General features: G+C 51.7%; 7 protein-coding genes across 7 annotated transcripts; 2 read left to right on the forward strand and 5 right to left on the reverse strand.

The window, feature by feature from the left end:
• Positions 1-810: 810 nt before the first annotated feature.
• Aspvir_007945 (glycoside hydrolase family 12 protein) lies at positions 811-1,610 on the reverse strand (the record flags this gene model as incomplete). The annotated part of the gene is made up of 3 exons (XM_043271121.1): positions 811-890; positions 935-1,152; positions 1,204-1,610. 3 exons carry the CDS (start codon positions 1,608-1,610, stop codon positions 811-813), a joined length of 705 nt encoding a protein of 234 aa, XP_043127056.1.
• A 1,446-nt stretch (positions 1,611-3,056) lies between these two features.
• Aspvir_007946 (beta-glucosidase) lies at positions 3,057-5,374 on the forward strand (the record flags this gene model as incomplete). Its single annotated transcript, XM_043271122.1, has 3 exons — positions 3,057-3,578; positions 3,628-4,344; positions 4,391-5,374. The coding sequence occupies 3 exons, from the start codon at positions 3,057-3,059 to the stop codon at positions 5,372-5,374; spliced, it is 2,223 nt and encodes a 740-aa protein (XP_043127057.1).
• Positions 5,375-5,574: 200 nt separating this feature from the next.
• On the reverse strand, positions 5,575-7,005 carry Aspvir_007947 (uncharacterized protein; the record flags this gene model as incomplete). The annotated part of the gene is made up of 2 exons (XM_043271123.1): positions 5,575-6,126; positions 6,853-7,005. The coding sequence occupies 2 exons, from the start codon at positions 7,003-7,005 to the stop codon at positions 5,575-5,577; spliced, it is 705 nt and encodes a 234-aa protein (XP_043127058.1).
• Positions 7,006-9,050: 2,045 nt separating this feature from the next.
• Aspvir_007948 (uncharacterized protein) lies at positions 9,051-9,977 on the reverse strand (the record flags this gene model as incomplete). The annotated part of the gene is made up of 1 exon (XM_043271124.1): positions 9,051-9,977. The coding sequence occupies one exon, from the start codon at positions 9,975-9,977 to the stop codon at positions 9,051-9,053; it is 927 nt and encodes a 308-aa protein (XP_043127059.1).
• A 1,992-nt stretch (positions 9,978-11,969) lies between these two features.
• Aspvir_007949 (putative plasma membrane protein Pth11-like) lies at positions 11,970-13,273 on the reverse strand (the record flags this gene model as incomplete). Its single annotated transcript, XM_043271125.1, has 5 exons — positions 11,970-12,405; positions 12,468-12,829; positions 12,892-12,959; positions 13,005-13,041; positions 13,103-13,273. 5 exons carry the CDS (start codon positions 13,271-13,273, stop codon positions 11,970-11,972), a joined length of 1,074 nt encoding a protein of 357 aa, XP_043127060.1.
• Positions 13,274-14,160: 887 nt separating this feature from the next.
• Positions 14,161-15,700, forward strand: Aspvir_007950 (putative transmembrane transporter; the record flags this gene model as incomplete). Its single annotated transcript, XM_043271126.1, has 2 exons — positions 14,161-14,509; positions 14,562-15,700. 2 exons carry the CDS (start codon positions 14,161-14,163, stop codon positions 15,698-15,700), a joined length of 1,488 nt encoding a protein of 495 aa, XP_043127061.1.
• A 185-nt stretch (positions 15,701-15,885) lies between these two features.
• Aspvir_007951 (glycoside hydrolase family 43 protein) lies at positions 15,886-17,618 on the reverse strand (the record flags this gene model as incomplete). The annotated part of the gene is made up of 4 exons (XM_043271127.1): positions 15,886-16,430; positions 16,478-16,648; positions 16,714-17,170; positions 17,220-17,618. The coding sequence occupies 4 exons, from the start codon at positions 17,616-17,618 to the stop codon at positions 15,886-15,888; spliced, it is 1,572 nt and encodes a 523-aa protein (XP_043127062.1).
• Positions 17,619-18,091: the final 473 nt, after the last annotated feature.

An 18,091-nucleotide genomic window follows, 5' to 3' on the forward strand; every position in this document is an offset into this window, starting at 1 on the left:
TCTGAGTAGAAATGTTGGGAATGAGCATGATTTATGTTTACCCTCTGCTGACTATTTTTGCAATATAGGACACCTCGCTTCTCTGAGCTAATGCCTAAGTCTAACCCACTAGTTTCTTCTTAGGTTGCATTCAACCCAGTGGTAAAGCCAATCATACGGGTTTCAGGCCAGTAGCTTGGAACAAGACGAATCAAATCAAGCATAACGTCTCGCCAAGCAAGGTCTTACCATAAGTCCTGACTCATTGTCTAAGAGGGTGATTGCGGCTGATTTGAAGAAGGATTGCTGGCCTATCTGTCAAGGTATATCGACGGAGCTGAAGCAGATATGATACTTTACGAAAGGTATATTTGATTATTCCTTGGTGTCAGAGAGATGAAAGTCATAATCAGATATCCCGCTCTTGTGGCGTGGAGAAAGGTAAAACTGGTGATGCAATGCCCCATATCGCCGTCAGCCCTTTCATTCTCTCCATCCGGAGCTGCTAACGGCGCAGCGGTATCAGCTGACCTGACAGCAGCGGTAGTTGGATGCAAAGACATTGTGAGCAGTTCTGCATGCTTCGATTCCATAGTATATCCCTATCTGTTTATGACCAGGGAGCGAATATTCAGCGCAATCCAATATACCAGGAGACAGTATAATATGATCGCAGATCTTGGGATCAGTATAGATGGAGGTGTCCTTCCCGTATTCTCGGTCTCTATGACTATTGTGGAATTTGGAAAGATCTCCATAATACCAATTATTTCAACCAGTGCACAGCGGCCACGGTCCACCATCGAGCCATTGTCCCGCGAGCTCACCAGCTCAGTTCACACTCGCAGTCCACTGCGACACTCTCAAAGTGGCAGGGCCGCCAGTGAACGGCTCAGTTCCGAATTGCATGTCTACACCTGTCAGTAGCACTCCAGCAAATCAGCGACAGACTTACTGATCAGGTACTGGCTCGAAGCAGGGTAGCCATGGTTGCTTGTCAGATAGTCCCAAAAGTCCATGACATCCCCGCTGAAGGAGGTAATCGGGGTGACAGAGACAAAGCTGTACGTCTTCTGGGTACTGCCGCCGTACCACAGCTCCCACGTATGGCCGCCAATACTGGCGGTGTCGATCTGCGAGCCGATGGGCTGGACGCTACCGTAGCGAGCGAGCCTATACCAATAGGTTAGGTCTAACTAGTCTGACCTGAACACAGGCTCATACCAAATCATCAGTTCATAGTCCCCGCTGTAGGTGACATGGTTGATATCCGCAGCTGTGAACAGATCGTACGCTACGTCTGCACGAATGTTCGTATTATCGTAGCTCCACTGCGCGGTGGTTGGGATACTGCTGATCTGGCTGACAAGCTTTTTGGTCAGGGCGACCTGCGAGTTGGCGTAGCTTTTGACCTGGTTGTCGCCGCCGGACCACGTCCAGGTCGTGTGCCAGGCTACGTCGGAAGTGGAGATGCTGTCGACGTAGGTGCATTGGGAGCCGGAGCCGGAGCTCTCGCCCCAGAGGTTGTTGTTGACTGTATACCGGCCGTTGCTGTAGGTGGCATATTGGTCACAGAGGGTATGAGCAAGGGCAGAGGAGAACAGAGCTCCAAGGATTGCGAAAGACTTCATGTTTTCCTGCAGCAAATTCTCTCATAAACGCTTGGGCTGGAAGACAATTGACTCAGAGCAAGACTTGGACGGTCTCCTTTATAGATGCTGAACCGTAGGTGAAAACCACTTCCTTTGGAATAGCCATTGTGTCCTCAGGGCTGCTGGTGTTTCATGTTGACAACAGCCTAATCATGGCCATCGCCTATTGAAGCATTCTGCAACCGGATATAGGGAATATAGGTCTAAGACCTTCCGTATAGAGAAATAATTGCCATGACAGTGCGCCATTTGAACAATCTGCCGCGGCAAATGCCGTATCCGCACCGGTAATTGCATTCTGGGGACAGGCATCTAGGCCCGAGAAGCCGATGGGTATGACACTGAATAGCTTCAACTCGTGTCTAGGCTAATTTGTTAGTAATATCCGTATTGAATGCTTTCTTAGATACCTGTCTACGCGAAGCGGAATACAGTGCCCTAACTGAATAGCGCCTGAGTTTAAGCCAACCAAGATTTGTCTTCAGCGCCACACGGACCTACCTTACTTTTTACAGTGAGGTATCGGCATCCGGCCGATATCCTCAAGTGACTAGCGATGTAACGAGGCGGGGTTGAAGGCCAAGTCTGCACGAAAGAGGAAGTCCTAAAGCTGATCATCATTTGGGCTTACCAGCTGCCTGAATGGGTAAATGGGGTCTTGCCCGCGACTCTGAGGGACGTGTGTGATCTTATAAGCAGGCATAAATGCCGAGGAGGTATACCATCAACGAGCAGGAATATGAAAGAAATCTGCACCCAAAGCTTTGCAACGCATGTCCTTTATGCGGTGGGCAATGCCAGCCATCCACGTGCACGCTGATCTCTGCTCCTTTGTTTGCACGCCACAGAACGACTATACGAGACTCCTTAAAGGTGACGGCCAATACTGAATCATATGCACGGCCGAGACCAAACAGACAAGTAGATTCGGCGTTGATTTGTCGGCTTTCCTCCCCCGCAATGCCTAGCTTCCACGACATGGTCATAATCGCGCCCATCCTTTGCGGGGAAATAAGGGCAAGGATACTAGCCGTCTTTAGCGAGGCCCATGCCTTGGACCAGTCCAATAATCATGGTCTAATTTCCTTGGTAAAGTTTGTGGAGAACCCGCGATGTAACAATGCCACGAGAGCGATGCGATGTCGGGATGCATCTTTCAGAGCCATGCGATGTAGCAGTAAAATGCATTCTAGCTAATCGATCTAGACCCCTCGAGATGATCCATTCATCTTTCATTCCGATCCGCCCGCTGTGGCCGTGCACTATTGATTCCAATAACAGAGGCATGGCCCATGCGGGGAAGCAAGGGGCCTATGCCCCTGTCGATTCTTTCCCACTTCGCTATTTTCTCGGCGCAGCATAAATAGCGATGAGTGCCTCCCTGTCCGATCTGTTCCCCAGTGATCAGCATCGACGCCCGCCGACATGCAGAACCTGTTCCTTTCTCTCCTGGCGGCCGCCGTGACCGTCCACGCCTACGGTTCCGGTGGCAGCAACTGGGATCTAGCGTACTCTCGCGCCAAAGATGCCCTGCAAAAGCTCAACCAGACCGAAAAGGTGGGGCTGGTGACTGGCGTCAAATGGATGGGCGGCCCCTGCGTGGGCAACACGTACAAGCCCGAGTCGATGGACTACCCTTCCTTGTGTTTGCAGGACTCGCCGCTGGGTATCCGCTTTGCAAACCCCGTCACGGCCTTCCCGGCGGGTATCAATGCCGGTGCGACCTGGGATACGCAGCTGCTGTATGCCCGGGGAGCAGCAATGGGCGCTGAGGCGAAGGGACTGGGAGTTAATGTGCAGCTTGGTCCTGTGGCTGGACCTTTGGGGAAGAATCCCAACGGAGGCAGGAATTGGGAGGGTTTCTCGGTTGATCCGTATCTGAGTGGTGTTGCTATGGAGAAGACCATCAAAGGAATGCAGGACTCCGGAGTGCAGGCTTGCGCCAAGGTATGCTCTCCTCGCCAACCTGAAGAGCCTCGTGCTGATGATGAAGTAGCACTGGATGGGAAATGAGCAGGAGCACAACCGCGAGACGATCAGCTCGAACATCGGCGACCGCGCGGCTCATGAGCTGTACGTGTGGCCGTTCATGGACGCGGTCAAGGCCGACGTCGCGGCGGTGATGTGCTCGTACAACAAGGTCAACGGCACCTGGGCGTGCGAGAGCAATGAGCTCAACAACAAGCTCATGAAGGAGGAGCTCGGCTTCCCCGGGTACATCATGAGCGACTGGAATGCGCAGCACAGCACCGTCAACAGTGCCGTGTCCGGATTGGATATGACCATGCCGGGGAGTGACTTCAGCAGTCCTCCCGGCAGTATCTTCTGGGGATCGAACCTGGAGGCTGCAGTGGCCGACGGATCCGTCCCACAATCTCGCCTCGACAACATGGTCACTCGTATTCTGGCCGCGTGGTACCTCGTCGGCCAGGACCAGGGATATCCTCCCGTGGCCTTCAGTTCCTGGGACGGCGGCAAGGCCAACGTCGACGTGACAGCCGACCACGCCACCGTTGCCCGTGCCGTCGCTCGCGACTCGATCGTTTTGCTGAAGAACAATCAGGTCGCCCTGCCCCTGCGCAAGCCCAAGAGTCTAGCGATCGTCGGCCTCGATGCCATCGTTAACCCTGCCGGAGCCAACGCCTGCTCTGACCGCGGCTGCAACAATGGCACGCTCGCAATGGGCTGGGGAAGTGGAACCGCCCAGTTTCCCGTAAGTCTGCACCCATCGTCTCCAGCACGACATGCTAACTGGATAGTACCTCGTCGGGCCCCTCGACGCCATCCAGAAACGCGCTGCAGCCGACGGCACCAAGATCGTCTCCAGCACCACCGACGACGCAACCGCTGGAGCGTCCGCCGCCGCTGCCGCCGAAACAGCCATCGTCTTCATCAACTCCGACTCGGGCGAGGGCTACATCACTGTGGAAGGCAATGCGGGCGACCGCAACAACCTGGACCCCTGGCACAACGGCAACGAGCTAGTCAAGGCCGTCGCCACCGCCAGCAAGAACGTCATCGTCGTCGTCCACAGCGTCGGCCCCATCATCCTCGAGACCATCCTGGCGCAGCCCAGCGTCAATGCCATCGTCTGGGCCGGCCTCCCCGGCCAGGAAAGCGGCAATGCCCTCGTGGACGTGATCTACGGCGACACGGCACCCAGCGGAAAGCTCCCGTACACCATTGCCAAACAGGCAGCTGACTACGGGGCTAGCTGGGTCAATGCTGAGACGGACGACTTCACAGAGGGCTTGTACATCGACTACCGCCATTTCGATGCAAATGGAATCGCCCCGCGGTACGAATTCGGCTATGGCCTGTCCTACACCACCTTCAAGTACAGCGGGCTCGCGGTGAACGTGTTTACGACCGCGGGTGCGGCAAACGGCCAGGTTGTCCCCGGCGGTCCGGCCGACCTGTTCGAGGTGGTCGGTCAGGTTTCCGTCTTCGTGAGGAATAATGGACGCGTGGCTGGCGCCGAGGTGGCCCAGCTTTACATAGATCTTCCTGACTCTGCGCCTGCAACGCCGCCTAAGCAGCTGCGTGGCTTCCAGAAGATGATGCTCCAGCCTGGCCAGATTGGGCGGGCGACGTTTGAGCTGACGCGCCGGGATCTGAGCTACTGGGATGTGCAGCAGCAGAAGTGGGTGGTGCCCAGTGGAACGTTCCAGGTGTATGTTGGTAGCTCGAGCAGGGATATCCGGGAACAGGGCTCTTTTAGGGTGCGTCCCGGATGGTCTTGACGTAGTATGAGTATAATGTTGGAAGATCTATAATCGAGAGCCATCATATCATTCCTGAGTCTAGCTAATCATAAAACTTGTCTTCGCCTGTTCGTTTTCGATTCCTTTAGACGATGCCTGTAGACATAACTAGCTCCCCCGCTATTGAGTGCAAAGTACATGCACGTCAAGCGTAATGTACGGCTGCATATTGCTGCATTCTAGGAGCACCAGTCTCCGTGGTCTCTTTGAAGCTGAACACACCTCTCCACCGCAGAAAGGCAAATATCACGCATGAAGCTGGGAACACCCTCCAAGAGATTGCTGTCCAGTATAGGATCCACCTCTCTCAGAAGTGGCAGGTTATTGGTTGTAAGTTGCACGACAAGATCTCTGAGTCCCCGATCATTCTCCGCTGTGGAACTGTACACTTCAATGACAGCAGCGGTGTACGAATCTCGAGGAAGAAACCTCAAGGACTCCATGAAGTGCTCCTTGAAGTACTCCTTCGCCTTCCACTTGAGAGCATTAATTTGGAAATAGTCGCCCTGGGCATACATCTGCGCGTGGAAGCAGGCCCTCCCGGTCCGTGGATTTGCAATGCTTGTTTGTCCCTCCTTCCCTGAAAAAAGTTCTATCTCTCCCTCTGACAGTGGTTCCATCTCCGCGTCTTCTGGTGGGTCGTACGTATAGTTGCCCGTGTAGAGGAACTCAAGCGTCTTCTCGACCAGGGTTGGATCTTGGCCTTCGAGTCTTATCTGCCCGTCACCTTCCTGTCGATGTATCACGTATCAGTAGCGTTCATGATTGAAGGAAAGAAAACTACCTTGAATCGTCCATCACAAGCCACTTCAAAGTACTTGGATTGAGGGCAGATGATGCTCCTATGTGCTGGAAAGACTTCATCACCAGACAATCGTCAAATCGCTGTATTTTGGGTTGAGGAAGTGGCTACCAGAGAGATCAATGAGCAGAGGGGATTCCTCACAATCCTGAGAGGTGTTGAGAATCTCTCACCTAAGAACAAGACCTGTCATTTTTCTGCCGTGTTCCTCATCTGGGTCAGACAATGCAACGGCTATTCGTATTCTTTTGAGTGTTATGCTTCTTTTTCTTGCCAGAGACATGGCTGGGATTGCTTGATTTCCAGGATCCGCCATTGGGACGCTTGAGAGTTTTGAAGTCTGGTAGAAGTAGAGGAGAACAAATCGGCAGTTAGAAACAGGTGGCGCGGTTGCTTCCCTTGCGCCAGTTAGGTCAGTGTAATTCACTAGTGTGGGCAGCTATAAAGAGTATTCACTTACAGTTTACTCGCGTGGTTTTGCATAAGAGAGATATAACTAGAGTGCAGTGGCTGTTAGTGTGGCTATAGCCACTCACAGTTAATGTACTATTACTGCACCTGCTACTGCTCTGAGACTAAAGTCCTCTGCTTTAGTGAATATGTACTCTTAACATTGGCAAGACGCTAGTCTGTCGCAGCGTTCTCGTCGTCTCACATGAAATGAATCCCAAGCTGGTGCCTCCAGACAATCGATCTCGGCTTTGGTGTATGAGTGACGGTGATTCTGTCGGCTCAAATAGAAACCACTGGTTTCGAGAAACGCCTGCTCGAGTTCATCGAAAACCCAAGGAAGAGCCGACGAATACATGCCGAATAGAACTTTGGCATTGACAACGCTCAGCCCTGAAAAAACAGTGCATCGCGGAAAACTGAATGGCCCCGAAAAAGGCTCCCAGGGGAGTGTCATCCAGGCAATGCCAACGTTCAAGTTCGTCGAAATCACATAGACTCTCCCTCGATCGGCGGCCAATGAGACAAAATTGCCTCATAATACAAACCTGTGAGCTGCTGATGATCAAGCTCAAAGCCCCAGGCAGCAGCAACCCGTTCATCAGGCATATATAAACCACAACATCCTAGATCCCACTCGACGGTGATCGAGCCCCATATAGTACAAAACCTGAAGTAGAAAATTTCTGCGTAATTGAGATTAAACTTGATGTACCTCACGCGAGGCATACGCCTTGCGGCATAACCCAAAGAGATAAATAGCCGATGGAACTGCTCTTGCTTCAAGATGGGTCGCTCCACGGCTCCTCTATTATCGCCGTCCATCGCTTTCCCGTCTGGAGTAACGTGAACCATCCGTTCACCTGTTTATATTTTGAAAGTTAGTGGTTCAGGTGTCTGGCATATTGCACCTACAATGTCCATACGAACATATGGATATTTGAGGGAAAGGTTCCTACCTGAAGGAAGGAAGGGCTGAAATGATAAACTCATAGTTTCCAGATTCGGCCAATGCAAAGATGAGTTAGCTGGTAGTGAGTGATCTTTCTCATCCAAAGGCCAGAGAAAATCCAGGGACACAGGAACTTCCCATAGTTGTAGCTCACGAAGGGAAAGACTCAGTTCTCCGATTCTGATGGATAGGATATCAATGCTTGAGGATAAGACACTCCAGTCGGGCACGACATCGTACCACCCCCAATCGTATTCATAGATGAAGTGAAAAACTCTCAATGAGGAGGAGAGATCGTTCAGACCTTCAGCGACAGCTACATGCGGATCAGCGAGGATTCGAGAGAACTGGGAATATGCCGTGGTGGTTGGTGGTATTGCTGAACAGGAAAGCCTCATACCTTGACGCCGTTGTTTCATGTATTCCCGGTGATCTGGTCTGATCCACCGATCCAGGTCTATATATAGTTCTGTGAGTTCCGGACAGTGTCGAACAATCCGCATCACGGCCCCAGCCCATATCCCTTTTGGAATCGACATTTTATCAACGCATGAAACATCGCGTAGCATCCATGCGCCATTACCATAGAACCGCGCGCGATACACAGGGACAGAGCGTGTGGGCCCATCTCCAGACAATATAAGTTCATCACTCAATTCCGTATAAGGCTCCTTGCCTCGCTCACGTCTTCGAAGTTCCAGGATCACAGATAGACGATGGCTCTTATCCCATGACACTAGAGTGTCGAATAGATTGATGACTGCTGATTGAAAGGCGGTATCATTTGCCTGTCGAACAGGATTGTTGGTGGTGTAACCTTCCTCTTGGCGGGTGTACCAGTCCGGGAGGTTAAAAGGGAGAACAATATAGTACCGCAGCTGACGAACCCAAGCCCGTCGTGCGAATCATGGCCCAGAAGTGATTTCTCGGAATTGTTTGAGGCAAGTTCCGCGTCCATCGAAACCATCCTCACTGTACACCTTCAATTTGGAGTAGATGATCGATTCGAAAGCTGTCTGCCAGTGACGACAGACAGTGGTACATGCAACTAGAGAAGCGCCTGCCTGTTGGAGATGACCTGCAATCTCACATAGAAGTTCGAATGGGAGTCTGGCTGCCATATCTGTTGGGATGAAAGTTGTTTATATCTAGTCGCCGGACGTGTCCCAGTGGAGAGTGGAGACTGGATGACAAAGCACCGAATGTCTCTTATGATTGGATTGATGCTTCTATCTGATCGGACATACGGATGAAACATGAAGGTTGTGGACGCACTACAAATTAGAAGAAAGAATGTGGAGATAAAAGATACTGCAATTCAAAATGACCGAATAAGAGTTGGCCAGGCTAACAGTCTTCAAAGCATAGGCAGATTAGCGTCCATCCTTCTTGGTACAGACGGTTTCACGTTCATATAGCACAGCCATCACACTTTATAGACCTGTAGGAATCTACTGTGTGTATACGTCTCTCCTGAGACTAGGCTGCTCCAGTGCTCCCCATTCAACCAGCCTTTCGTCACTCCATAAAGCAAACCCCCAGTCCCAACACGGAGAAGGCTCGCCATAGCAGAACATATCCACAAACACCTCTGGGTAGTCCAGCCCTGCTCCCAGCCACAGCTGCGTCCAGGCGATATTAGGTCGTTCATGCGGTGGCAAGGTGTTCAAGAACTCCTTAAGTCCGTCGAAATCCGGGCCAAAGTTGAATCTGTCTGCAGGGTAGAGAAGGGGCAACGCTCCTGGCTCAAAATCTGGCCTTGGCCAATATTCACCGAAGAAGTGATGCCAACTTATGGCGTTTGCCATCACCAGGTCTCGCCGAGCCCGGAAGTTCTGTTCGCGAAGGATCTTGACAAGCAATGATGGTCCCATGCAGGCTAAACTCTCTCTACACTCGCCTTCTCTAATTTTGAGCTCATCACAGTCGTCCCAGTAACGTATCAAGGGAGACTGCTGGTCAGGTGGAATCTCACTAATAAAGGTAACACCGTAAGATAAAAGGTTGTCAGATGCCTCAAAATATGGCTCCGCCCATCGATGGTAGCAATGTCTCCAGAAACTGGCAATTTCTTCCACCTCCCACGGCGCCATGGTTCCAAAGAAAAGACGCCATACTTCTTCTTCTTTGAACACAGGTGGGACTCTCTCACGGGGGCTAAACCAGTCATTCTCCACTTCCGGCCTGTCTGCGCCCAGGGGAAGCTCGATGTGACCGAATATATTGCCCCAAATCTGCATCCGATAGAATGCTCGGAAAAAGCGCCTTTGTTCTGTCCTGGATAGGCGTAGGGGCAAAATCTTTTTCCATTTCTCTATGGGCATCCACTCCGGACGTCTCGCTGTTCTCGAGTAATCGTCAAGGAGAAAAGTAGCCATCCTATGGAGATGTAATAATTGAATAGTCTCTTTGACACTGGCTGGTTGGTCAGGAAAGGGTCCAGATAATAATAAGCCTAGGTGGCGGGTCTCTTTGCTTCGTCGTCGGCTATCCAAGAGGGCAATGATCCTTTCCCGGTTTGATAGTTTGCAGGCGTATAGTCCTTTAGAGCGCACAGCAGCTACTGCGTCTGCAATGTCCACAAGGTCATCGTGTGAAGATAGCAGGATGCTCAGGAGAAGCTCATCTCTAACCAGATGATAAGCCTGGTAATAATCAGGCGATGCAAGGACAAGAGAACGCAGAGAATCTAGGTCCTGAAGTTTAAACAAGATGCAGATGTGTAATTCCACCGGCAAGCCATCAAGCGATGGCCTGGCCTGATACATTGTTAGATATCGTTTCTCGCAACACCCGTGGTCTACTTACCGTCGTCATCATCATCATTCGTCAAGTCGTAGGCTTTTATGATAGCAATCGGCAGATGCAGAAATGAAACATGGATGCTGAGGAGAAAAAGGGACTTCAGAGTAGACGGAGACGACGGCGCTTGGGACTGCTCAACCGCCTTATGTAATATGGCTGGCATGCCTAACAGCCTGACATCTCAGCCTTCTCCTGATCTGCAACAGAAATCATCACATGTTTTTTGTTCATTTGCTTCATGTCTTCTCTTTCCTGATGTCGCTGTTGTTTACGGCTATGTACACTTGACGTTGGTTTGTTTTTAAATATTTGTGCTGGGTAAAGTCTATGTCACCGAGTTCTTGATGTTGTTTATGTATATGTCTACCAGACGCAAATCGCACATGGATCATGTGTCTTGCTAGGGTGTTCAGTAACAAGGAAAGAATTAATCACGTTCCATTTGTTGACTAAAGAATCTCTGCACCAGCTGCTTATAAGATAAACAAACCAAGAGCTAAGAGGGTTGGATCCTATTTCTCCTGCCACCTGGGAGGGGTAATTTTAGTTGGGCATATCTCGTGGTTACTACACTATGAAGAATCCAACAGGGCTAGGTCATGACATAAAAGATATTAGGTTTCCTAGTTGATTGACAAAGCATGTTCCACGCATATCATGCCAGTGGAGTTTGTGAGGCTTGCCTTTCTGCTTTATTATCCAGCTGGGTAAGAGTTGTCATGGTTTAGGGGAGTATGGATTAAACATATCCCTCGCATATAATTCAGGGCAGGATCATTGTATGGATGCATAGGTTGGTGCCAGAGGTGGAAGCAAGTTGCGAAAACTTTAAAGCTCTAGACAGATGCAGTTTATACCATTTATTGTTAAGGGGGTGCTGTTGGGAAGGACATAATTAGCACATTTTTTTTTGGGCATCTTGCATTTGAGCATTGAGTGAGTAAGAGAGTTAGCAAGACATGCACTGGAGCTTATAGTCTTGAATATTAACATTAGTGTAAGTTTTAATATGCCTATCTATTGCATTATTAATGGCATGCAACTAAGATAGCATTCTGAACACAACATCAGTGGCATGAACAGCTCTCATTCACATTCACAAAAATCAACCAGAGTTCAAGGATAAATCTGTTAAAGCAGATGCATACGTCCACATACTAGACTCCAACAGAGTCCCGGTCCTTTGATAGTGAGAGACCATTTTAATAAGGAATATTCGAAGAGATGAAATAGATACATTATTCTTAAAAGTATGAATTAACTTAGTCGTATATAGCTAAGGTGATGGATAAACATACATAGCGAGGATGCGTTGTCACCTGGTGCAAAGGGGAGAAGATTAAGAATCGACAAGAGTCTCTCCAGAGTCTCTTATTTGGCCTGTAAGACCATCTGGTCATTCCTTTTTGCTTAGTCTGAGATGAGCTGACATGCACTGCTCTGACCTTGGCCCTCTTGTACACGTCAAGCCCGATTGAATAGATGAAATATTAACCCGGGTAATGCATATAAATATACTTAGTACTGTCTACCTGGTGCACCGTTTACATTCAGGTAGATTAGTGTCAGCACCGATTGGCATACTGCCCCATTTCAATCTCACCATCCATCTCATCATACCGCACCACAACTCGGGTCGTTTTTCTGATGACACATGCATTCGGGTTCATCCTCTCTTGCCCCTCTGCCGCCGAGACAGTCACGTCCGCTCCGGCCTCATCCAGCACGCTCCATCCCTCGATTTTCTTCGGCGTCGCCTCTACCGGCTGCGAGCGGTTCCCGTGTGAGGCCGGGCCAGCGGAGCTCTTGTGCAGTCTGCTGAAGAGTCGGGGGAAGAAGAAGGAGAGTGGGCGGCCCAGCGCGGGGAGACAGGCGCAGATGATGCCTAGGTTGGATTCGATGACTGTCCACATGGACGAGCCGATGCTGTTCCAGGTTGTGTCGAGGTGGTTGGTGGCCACGTTGAGGGTTGTGATGCGCAGGACGGAGGTGATGCAGGTGCTGTTGGTCAATCAGTATATCAGCTACAGTCGTATATACTTGTAGATAAGGAAAGGACTTACAAGAGGCCTACGGCGAAGATGGCGCAGAGGGCGACCTTGGACTTGAGCGGGAGTTGCAGTTTCAGGACGACGGGAATGGGCAGCGCGATCAGGACCAGGTCGGTGAGGATGTTGAAGGCCGCGTTGGCGTACCAGAAGGCCGTCATGTTGATGCAGGCGCCGCGGCCGGGGAGGGACTTGTTGAAGGCCCATTGCACCGGAGTGCACTGGAAGATACTGGAGAAGACGGTGCCGACGGTGAAGGAGACGATGATGGCGATCCACGCCCAGCAGGTCCTGAGAAACCAGCGGTGGACAAACAGTCGGATGTACAGGAGGAGAATGCTGATCTTTGTCAAGCCGAGGTTGACCTTGTAGAGGATCTGGGCCACGAAGTAGAGCTGTCGATGTGAGCTGTGAACAGGTGTCTGTTTTGGCGACACACCTCTAATGTTCTGAGAACCAATTCCTTGGGCATCTCATGCTGATGCTTGCCAAATGCCCATCCACAGACTAGTTCATCAGTCGTCGTCACAGGCAAACTGCTGTCTGACTTACCGATGATCATCTGGATTGAAACCGCTTCTGCAAACGCCTGAGAAAGTCCAGATCAGTCAACGACGCACAGACAAAGGTGCAATTTTGCTGATACTCACACAAGACACCAGAATCGTCCAGTCGTCTGCTCCTACACGGCCGGAAAAGAACCGGCGACCGAGCAGTCTTGCAATCACTACGAGAGGAGTGACGATGGCAAAGACCAGCGATGGATAGGACAGTCGCCCAGAGCTGTCCGGGTGATCCCCATAGTCGCTAAACAAAGGCATGGCCTACGGACTGACACATATCGCGCATTCTGAGCCAGGGCCGGAGGGCAGGGAGTGACCTGCACATAAATGGGAGCGACCAAGAGCAGAGACAGGGATCAATCACACCAAGTCACAAAGAATCCCTTCATGTCGCGGAGAATTGAGATTGAGCCAGAAGACAAGAACATGTGCAATTTCCATCAACAAGCTGGCTAATACGACATGGCAGCAGCCAATCAACCGCAGCAATTGTCCACCATCTTGTCGTTCTTCATCCATATATTCGGCAGGATGAGCAAACTCGGCGGCAGGGCAGAAGCAGAAATTCCCGTGTCTCGGCGGCGATTCCTGCATGATTAATTGAGGTTGCATTTCCTCGAATAACCGGGTTGGCATGGCCTAATGATATCGAGGCAACCCATGTCAGTTTTAATAAACTAGCATGCACTGTTCATCCGATGGTCCAATCCTCCTCTTGGCCTCGAGTGGACAAGCCCACTTGTCTCACTGTTTAATTTGTCGATACGTGCCACTCCGTCATCCCCGCCGGTCTAGAAATTTTAGTATCACCCTAATCATGCATCATCCAAGGGATCTACACCCGGCACGACTGATGTTGAGCCCGTGGTGCGCCCATATGCAGGGATCAGTGCCGTGAGGGGATAAATGTCCGTTTCGACAAGAGTTTTCATCTTGGTTTTCTGGCCATGTTACATTAATATCTATTTATCCCAAGTCCTCTAGCAGGGGTCATCTCCTTTCCTGCCGCATTCCCATTGAGTAGCAAGCTCCGTGGCTGGCCACGCTATGCTGTGACGTTTAAAATTCTTTTTAACGCTTTCTCTCCAATCCATCTCAAGCACTCGTATCCCAATTCCTGCACAGGAACAGATTGCTTGATCGCCATGGAGAAACAGCCCAATCATGAGGTCAGCCAGACGGGCAGTAGCCTCGAAACCGCGGCCCCCGAGATCGAGATCAACGAGAAGCGAGAGAAGGCGCTTCTGCGCAAGATCGACCTGCACCTGATGGTGCCGCTCTGGGTCATCTTCGTGTTCGGGTTCCTCGATCGAATCAATCTGGGTAATGTGGCGGTGCTGGGGATTCTCAAGGAGCTGAAAATGGACGGCAACGATATGGCGCTTGCCATGCAGATCTTCTTCGTTCCGTATATCATCGCGGATATCCCGAGTAATATTATTCTGAAGCGGTTTGCGCCGTCGACCTGGATCAGTGTTTTGACTTTTTTCTGGGGTAAGCACCTCCCCTTCCCTTGCCCTTCTCTTGAGCCTGTCTAACAACTAAGGTATAACATGCATGTGCCAGGGCCTGGTGAAGAACAAAGCCGGTCTGGTCGCCTGTCGCTTTTTCCTGGGTCTCTGCGAAGGAGGCTTCGTCCCCGGCTGCGCATACCTGATGTCCATGTACTACTGCCGCCATGACTTCCAGAAGCGGTTCTCGCTTCTGTGGGTAGCAGGTCTGGTCGCCGGTGCCTTTGGCGGGCTACTAGCCTATGCTCTCGACCATATGCACGGCCTGGCAGGCTACTCGGGGTGGCGGTGGATCTTCATCATCGAAGGCCTACTATCGATTGTCTCGGCGTTGCCCGCGAAATTCCTCATCGCCGACTGGCCCGAGCAAGCTCGCTTCCTCAACGCCGAGGAGAAGGCTCTGCTCAAGGAACGCAACGCGCGCGACCTAGGCGGACACGACGGGGCGAGGATGGATCGCCTGGACGGCGCCGCGTGGCGGCGCATCATGGCCGACTGGAAGATCTACGTCGGCAGCCTGATCTACATCAGCATCACCGTGTCGGGGTACGCCACCGCCCTGTTCATTCCGTCCATCGTCAACTCCCTCGGCTACTCCGGCATCGACAGCCAGATCCACAGTATCCCCATCTGGGCGGTCGCCGCGGTCGTGACCGTGATCGTCTCGTACCTGACGGACCGGATGCGCCATCGCTACGGGTTCATCATGTTCGGTGTGCTCTTCGCCAGCATCGGGTATATCATCCTGCTGTGCCAGGGTCCTCTCCCGCAATTCGGGGGCCTGAACATGCATGTGCGCTATATGGCTGTCTTCTTTGTGACTACGGGCTGCTATATCGTCCAGCCGGTGGCGATCGTCTGGATGGCGAACAACCTGGGCGGGCACTATAAGCGGGCCATTGGTCTTGCCATTCAGATTGGGTTTGGAAATATTGGAGGCATCATCGCGAGCAACATCTTCAATAAGAATGGAGCGCCGCGGTATCTCGTCGGGTATGGCGTGTCTCTGGCGATGATGGTGCTCTGCGGGATTATGAGTACGGTGTTTGCCGTGGGGGTCTTGATGGAGAATAAGAAACGGGATGAAGGCAAGCGGGACTATCGGTTGAATTTGGATCCCAGTGTGCTGGACAATATGGGGGATGACGACCCGAGATTCCGCTTCTGTCTTTGATTAGGCATTGAGCTACGGAGGAATGCATTCAACTACTCAAGATGAAGGGCATCATATAGACTGACAATCCCTGTTAATCTCATGACCAAGTTGCAAACAACAGGGGAGTCGAGGATTTTCCTAGAGACCATTGGCAACTGAGCAGAGCAAAAGGAGCAAAAGATCTAATGATAATGTACAGAGCGTCACCGAAACTCAGCATAATGGAAATCAGCCGGCGTGAGACACTTTTGCAACTCGCCATAACTATACAATCCCAGCATCATACCCGAAAACGGCGCTCCGACAGGAGGCGCTCTGGTCATGACGCTATTCGCAACCTCGCCAATCCACTGCGTCGGAGATTCATCTGCCTCGCTGACCTCCTTGAATCCGAAGCGATACTTGCCTCCGCATTCGATCAGGAAGATGATGTCGGAGCTGGGGCCCACCTCCCGGTCAATGATCTCGCCTTCTGCCGGTCGAAAGCGTACGATACGTTTTCCTTTGGTGGATAGCCGGATGCCGATCGAGCTGTTGGTAAAGTAGTTCCAGTAGACTACCGTGCCGGCTTCTACGTGGATGGAAGAGGGTTGGAAGGAGAGTCGTGTCTCCCAGGTGCAGTGACGGGATGATTGCTTCCTTAGGAAGAGAGTTGGGCATGCCGGTGAGGAGAGGTTGTATGGGCCGCCGTGCAGACGCAGATGGTTAGGACGCTCCGTAAGCGAATAGTCGATTTTCACCGGTGTGTCTGTCTCGTCAGCAGAGCTCACCATGATAGGATACTTTAGCGCGTACTCTTTCTATACCAGCCCAGCTGTAGCTTGGGATTGGAGAAGTCATCCCTCCACGCCACCGGCGGCTCATATTCATACAGCCCTGGTCCAGACTTGAGAGTAATCTTTTGCCCACCATTAATGACCGGCCAGTCGTCCTTCCACTCCATGGGAACGAGGAACGTCTCACGACCTGCCATCAGCATGTTCATCAGCTACCCTCAGCGGTAAATACCAGCAACGGTGAATGCCACCTACCAAAAACCGACTCCTCCCACTCCCCATCCTTCCACACCGGCCTCACCCCCAGAAACACCGCCCACCAGTTTCCCTCCGCGTCCTCGACCAAATCCGCATGCCCGGTATTCTGCACCTCGTCGTCCACCCCATTCCGCCAGAGCGGATTAGACGGCCCAACCTCCCACGGCCCAAACGGACTGACCTCGCTCCGACAAACCCACTCGCAGTGCCCGCTCTCGGTGCCTCCCTCCGCCGTGAAGAGATAGTAGTACTGTCCCCGCTTGAAGATATGCGAGCCCTCCGCCACCCCCGAGGCCGATTCGCGGATCAGCCTCGGCTCGGAGGTGGAGTTACCCGTCTCGAGGTCGACGGTTGCGATATGGATTGCGAAATCCTTGATGGTGACGTTGGGGGTGCGGACGAGCTTGCGGTATGTTGACGAGAGGTACACGGTTCCGTCGTCGTCCCAGAAGAGCTATTCCGTTAGTTTCAGTTGAGTCGGGTCCCGGGCTGGGTAGGCTTACATCCTGGTCGAACCCGACCTGGTCGAAATACACGGGGTCAGACCACGAGTCCGAGTCCCAGATGTTCTCTGTCTTGACGTAGAATCCCCGCGGCCAGACCCGGTCGTCGTCCTGGGGACGGTACCGCTCGAAGCTGGCGGCGATGATGTAAAAGGTCCCCTTGTGATAGCGCAGGGTTGTTGCCCAGATCCCACCGCCTGGCTCGGGGGTGTGGATCTGCAGCTGGCTGGGTTTGGTCAGGGCATGACCGATCAATGACCAGCGGATCAGATCTGTGCTGTGGTAGATTGGGGCGCCTGGGAAGTACTCGAACGAGGAGGTGACGAGGAAGTAGTCGTTGTTGACGCGGATGATGGAGGGGTCCGGGTTGAAACCGGGGATGATGGGATTGTTGTACATTCTACACTACTATAGTGTTTCTCCTGATTGACCGTTCAGCAAATTGATGTGATGGTAGATATGTAGATATTGCGGGGGATTGTTATATAGCGGAGGTTGATAGCTTGATGGTCTCTAGTGATTGGTGGAGAAATCCGGCCAGAGTCATTCCGTGAGGATCATCTGTCGGATCGGGGCTAAATGCATTTACCCATATTCACAGACGATTTAGCCGCAGATGCAGTAGTAGATTGCAGATAGGTTGTATATTTATACGTGTAATCCCCGTTGTTTGATAGGCAAAGAGGTGGCCTTCTCAGACTTGAGGCTTTACTTCAACTCACGATCAGACTGTGTGCTCATGACCCTAGGCAGCGCATTGAGCTACAATCTATGGATCTGAGGCAAGCTTTCCGGGAGTCGCAAGAGTTCAAATACGAGGAGCTCAGCAAGTTCTCTGATGCTTCACTTGTCATAATGAGCCGTCGTGACTG

The sequence above is a fragment of the Aspergillus viridinutans genome, assembly GCF_018404265.1.
Source record: "Aspergillus viridinutans IFM 47045 DNA, scaffold_6, whole genome shotgun sequence".
NCBI classification, from domain to species: Eukaryota; Fungi; Ascomycota; class Eurotiomycetes; order Eurotiales; family Aspergillaceae; genus Aspergillus; species Aspergillus viridinutans.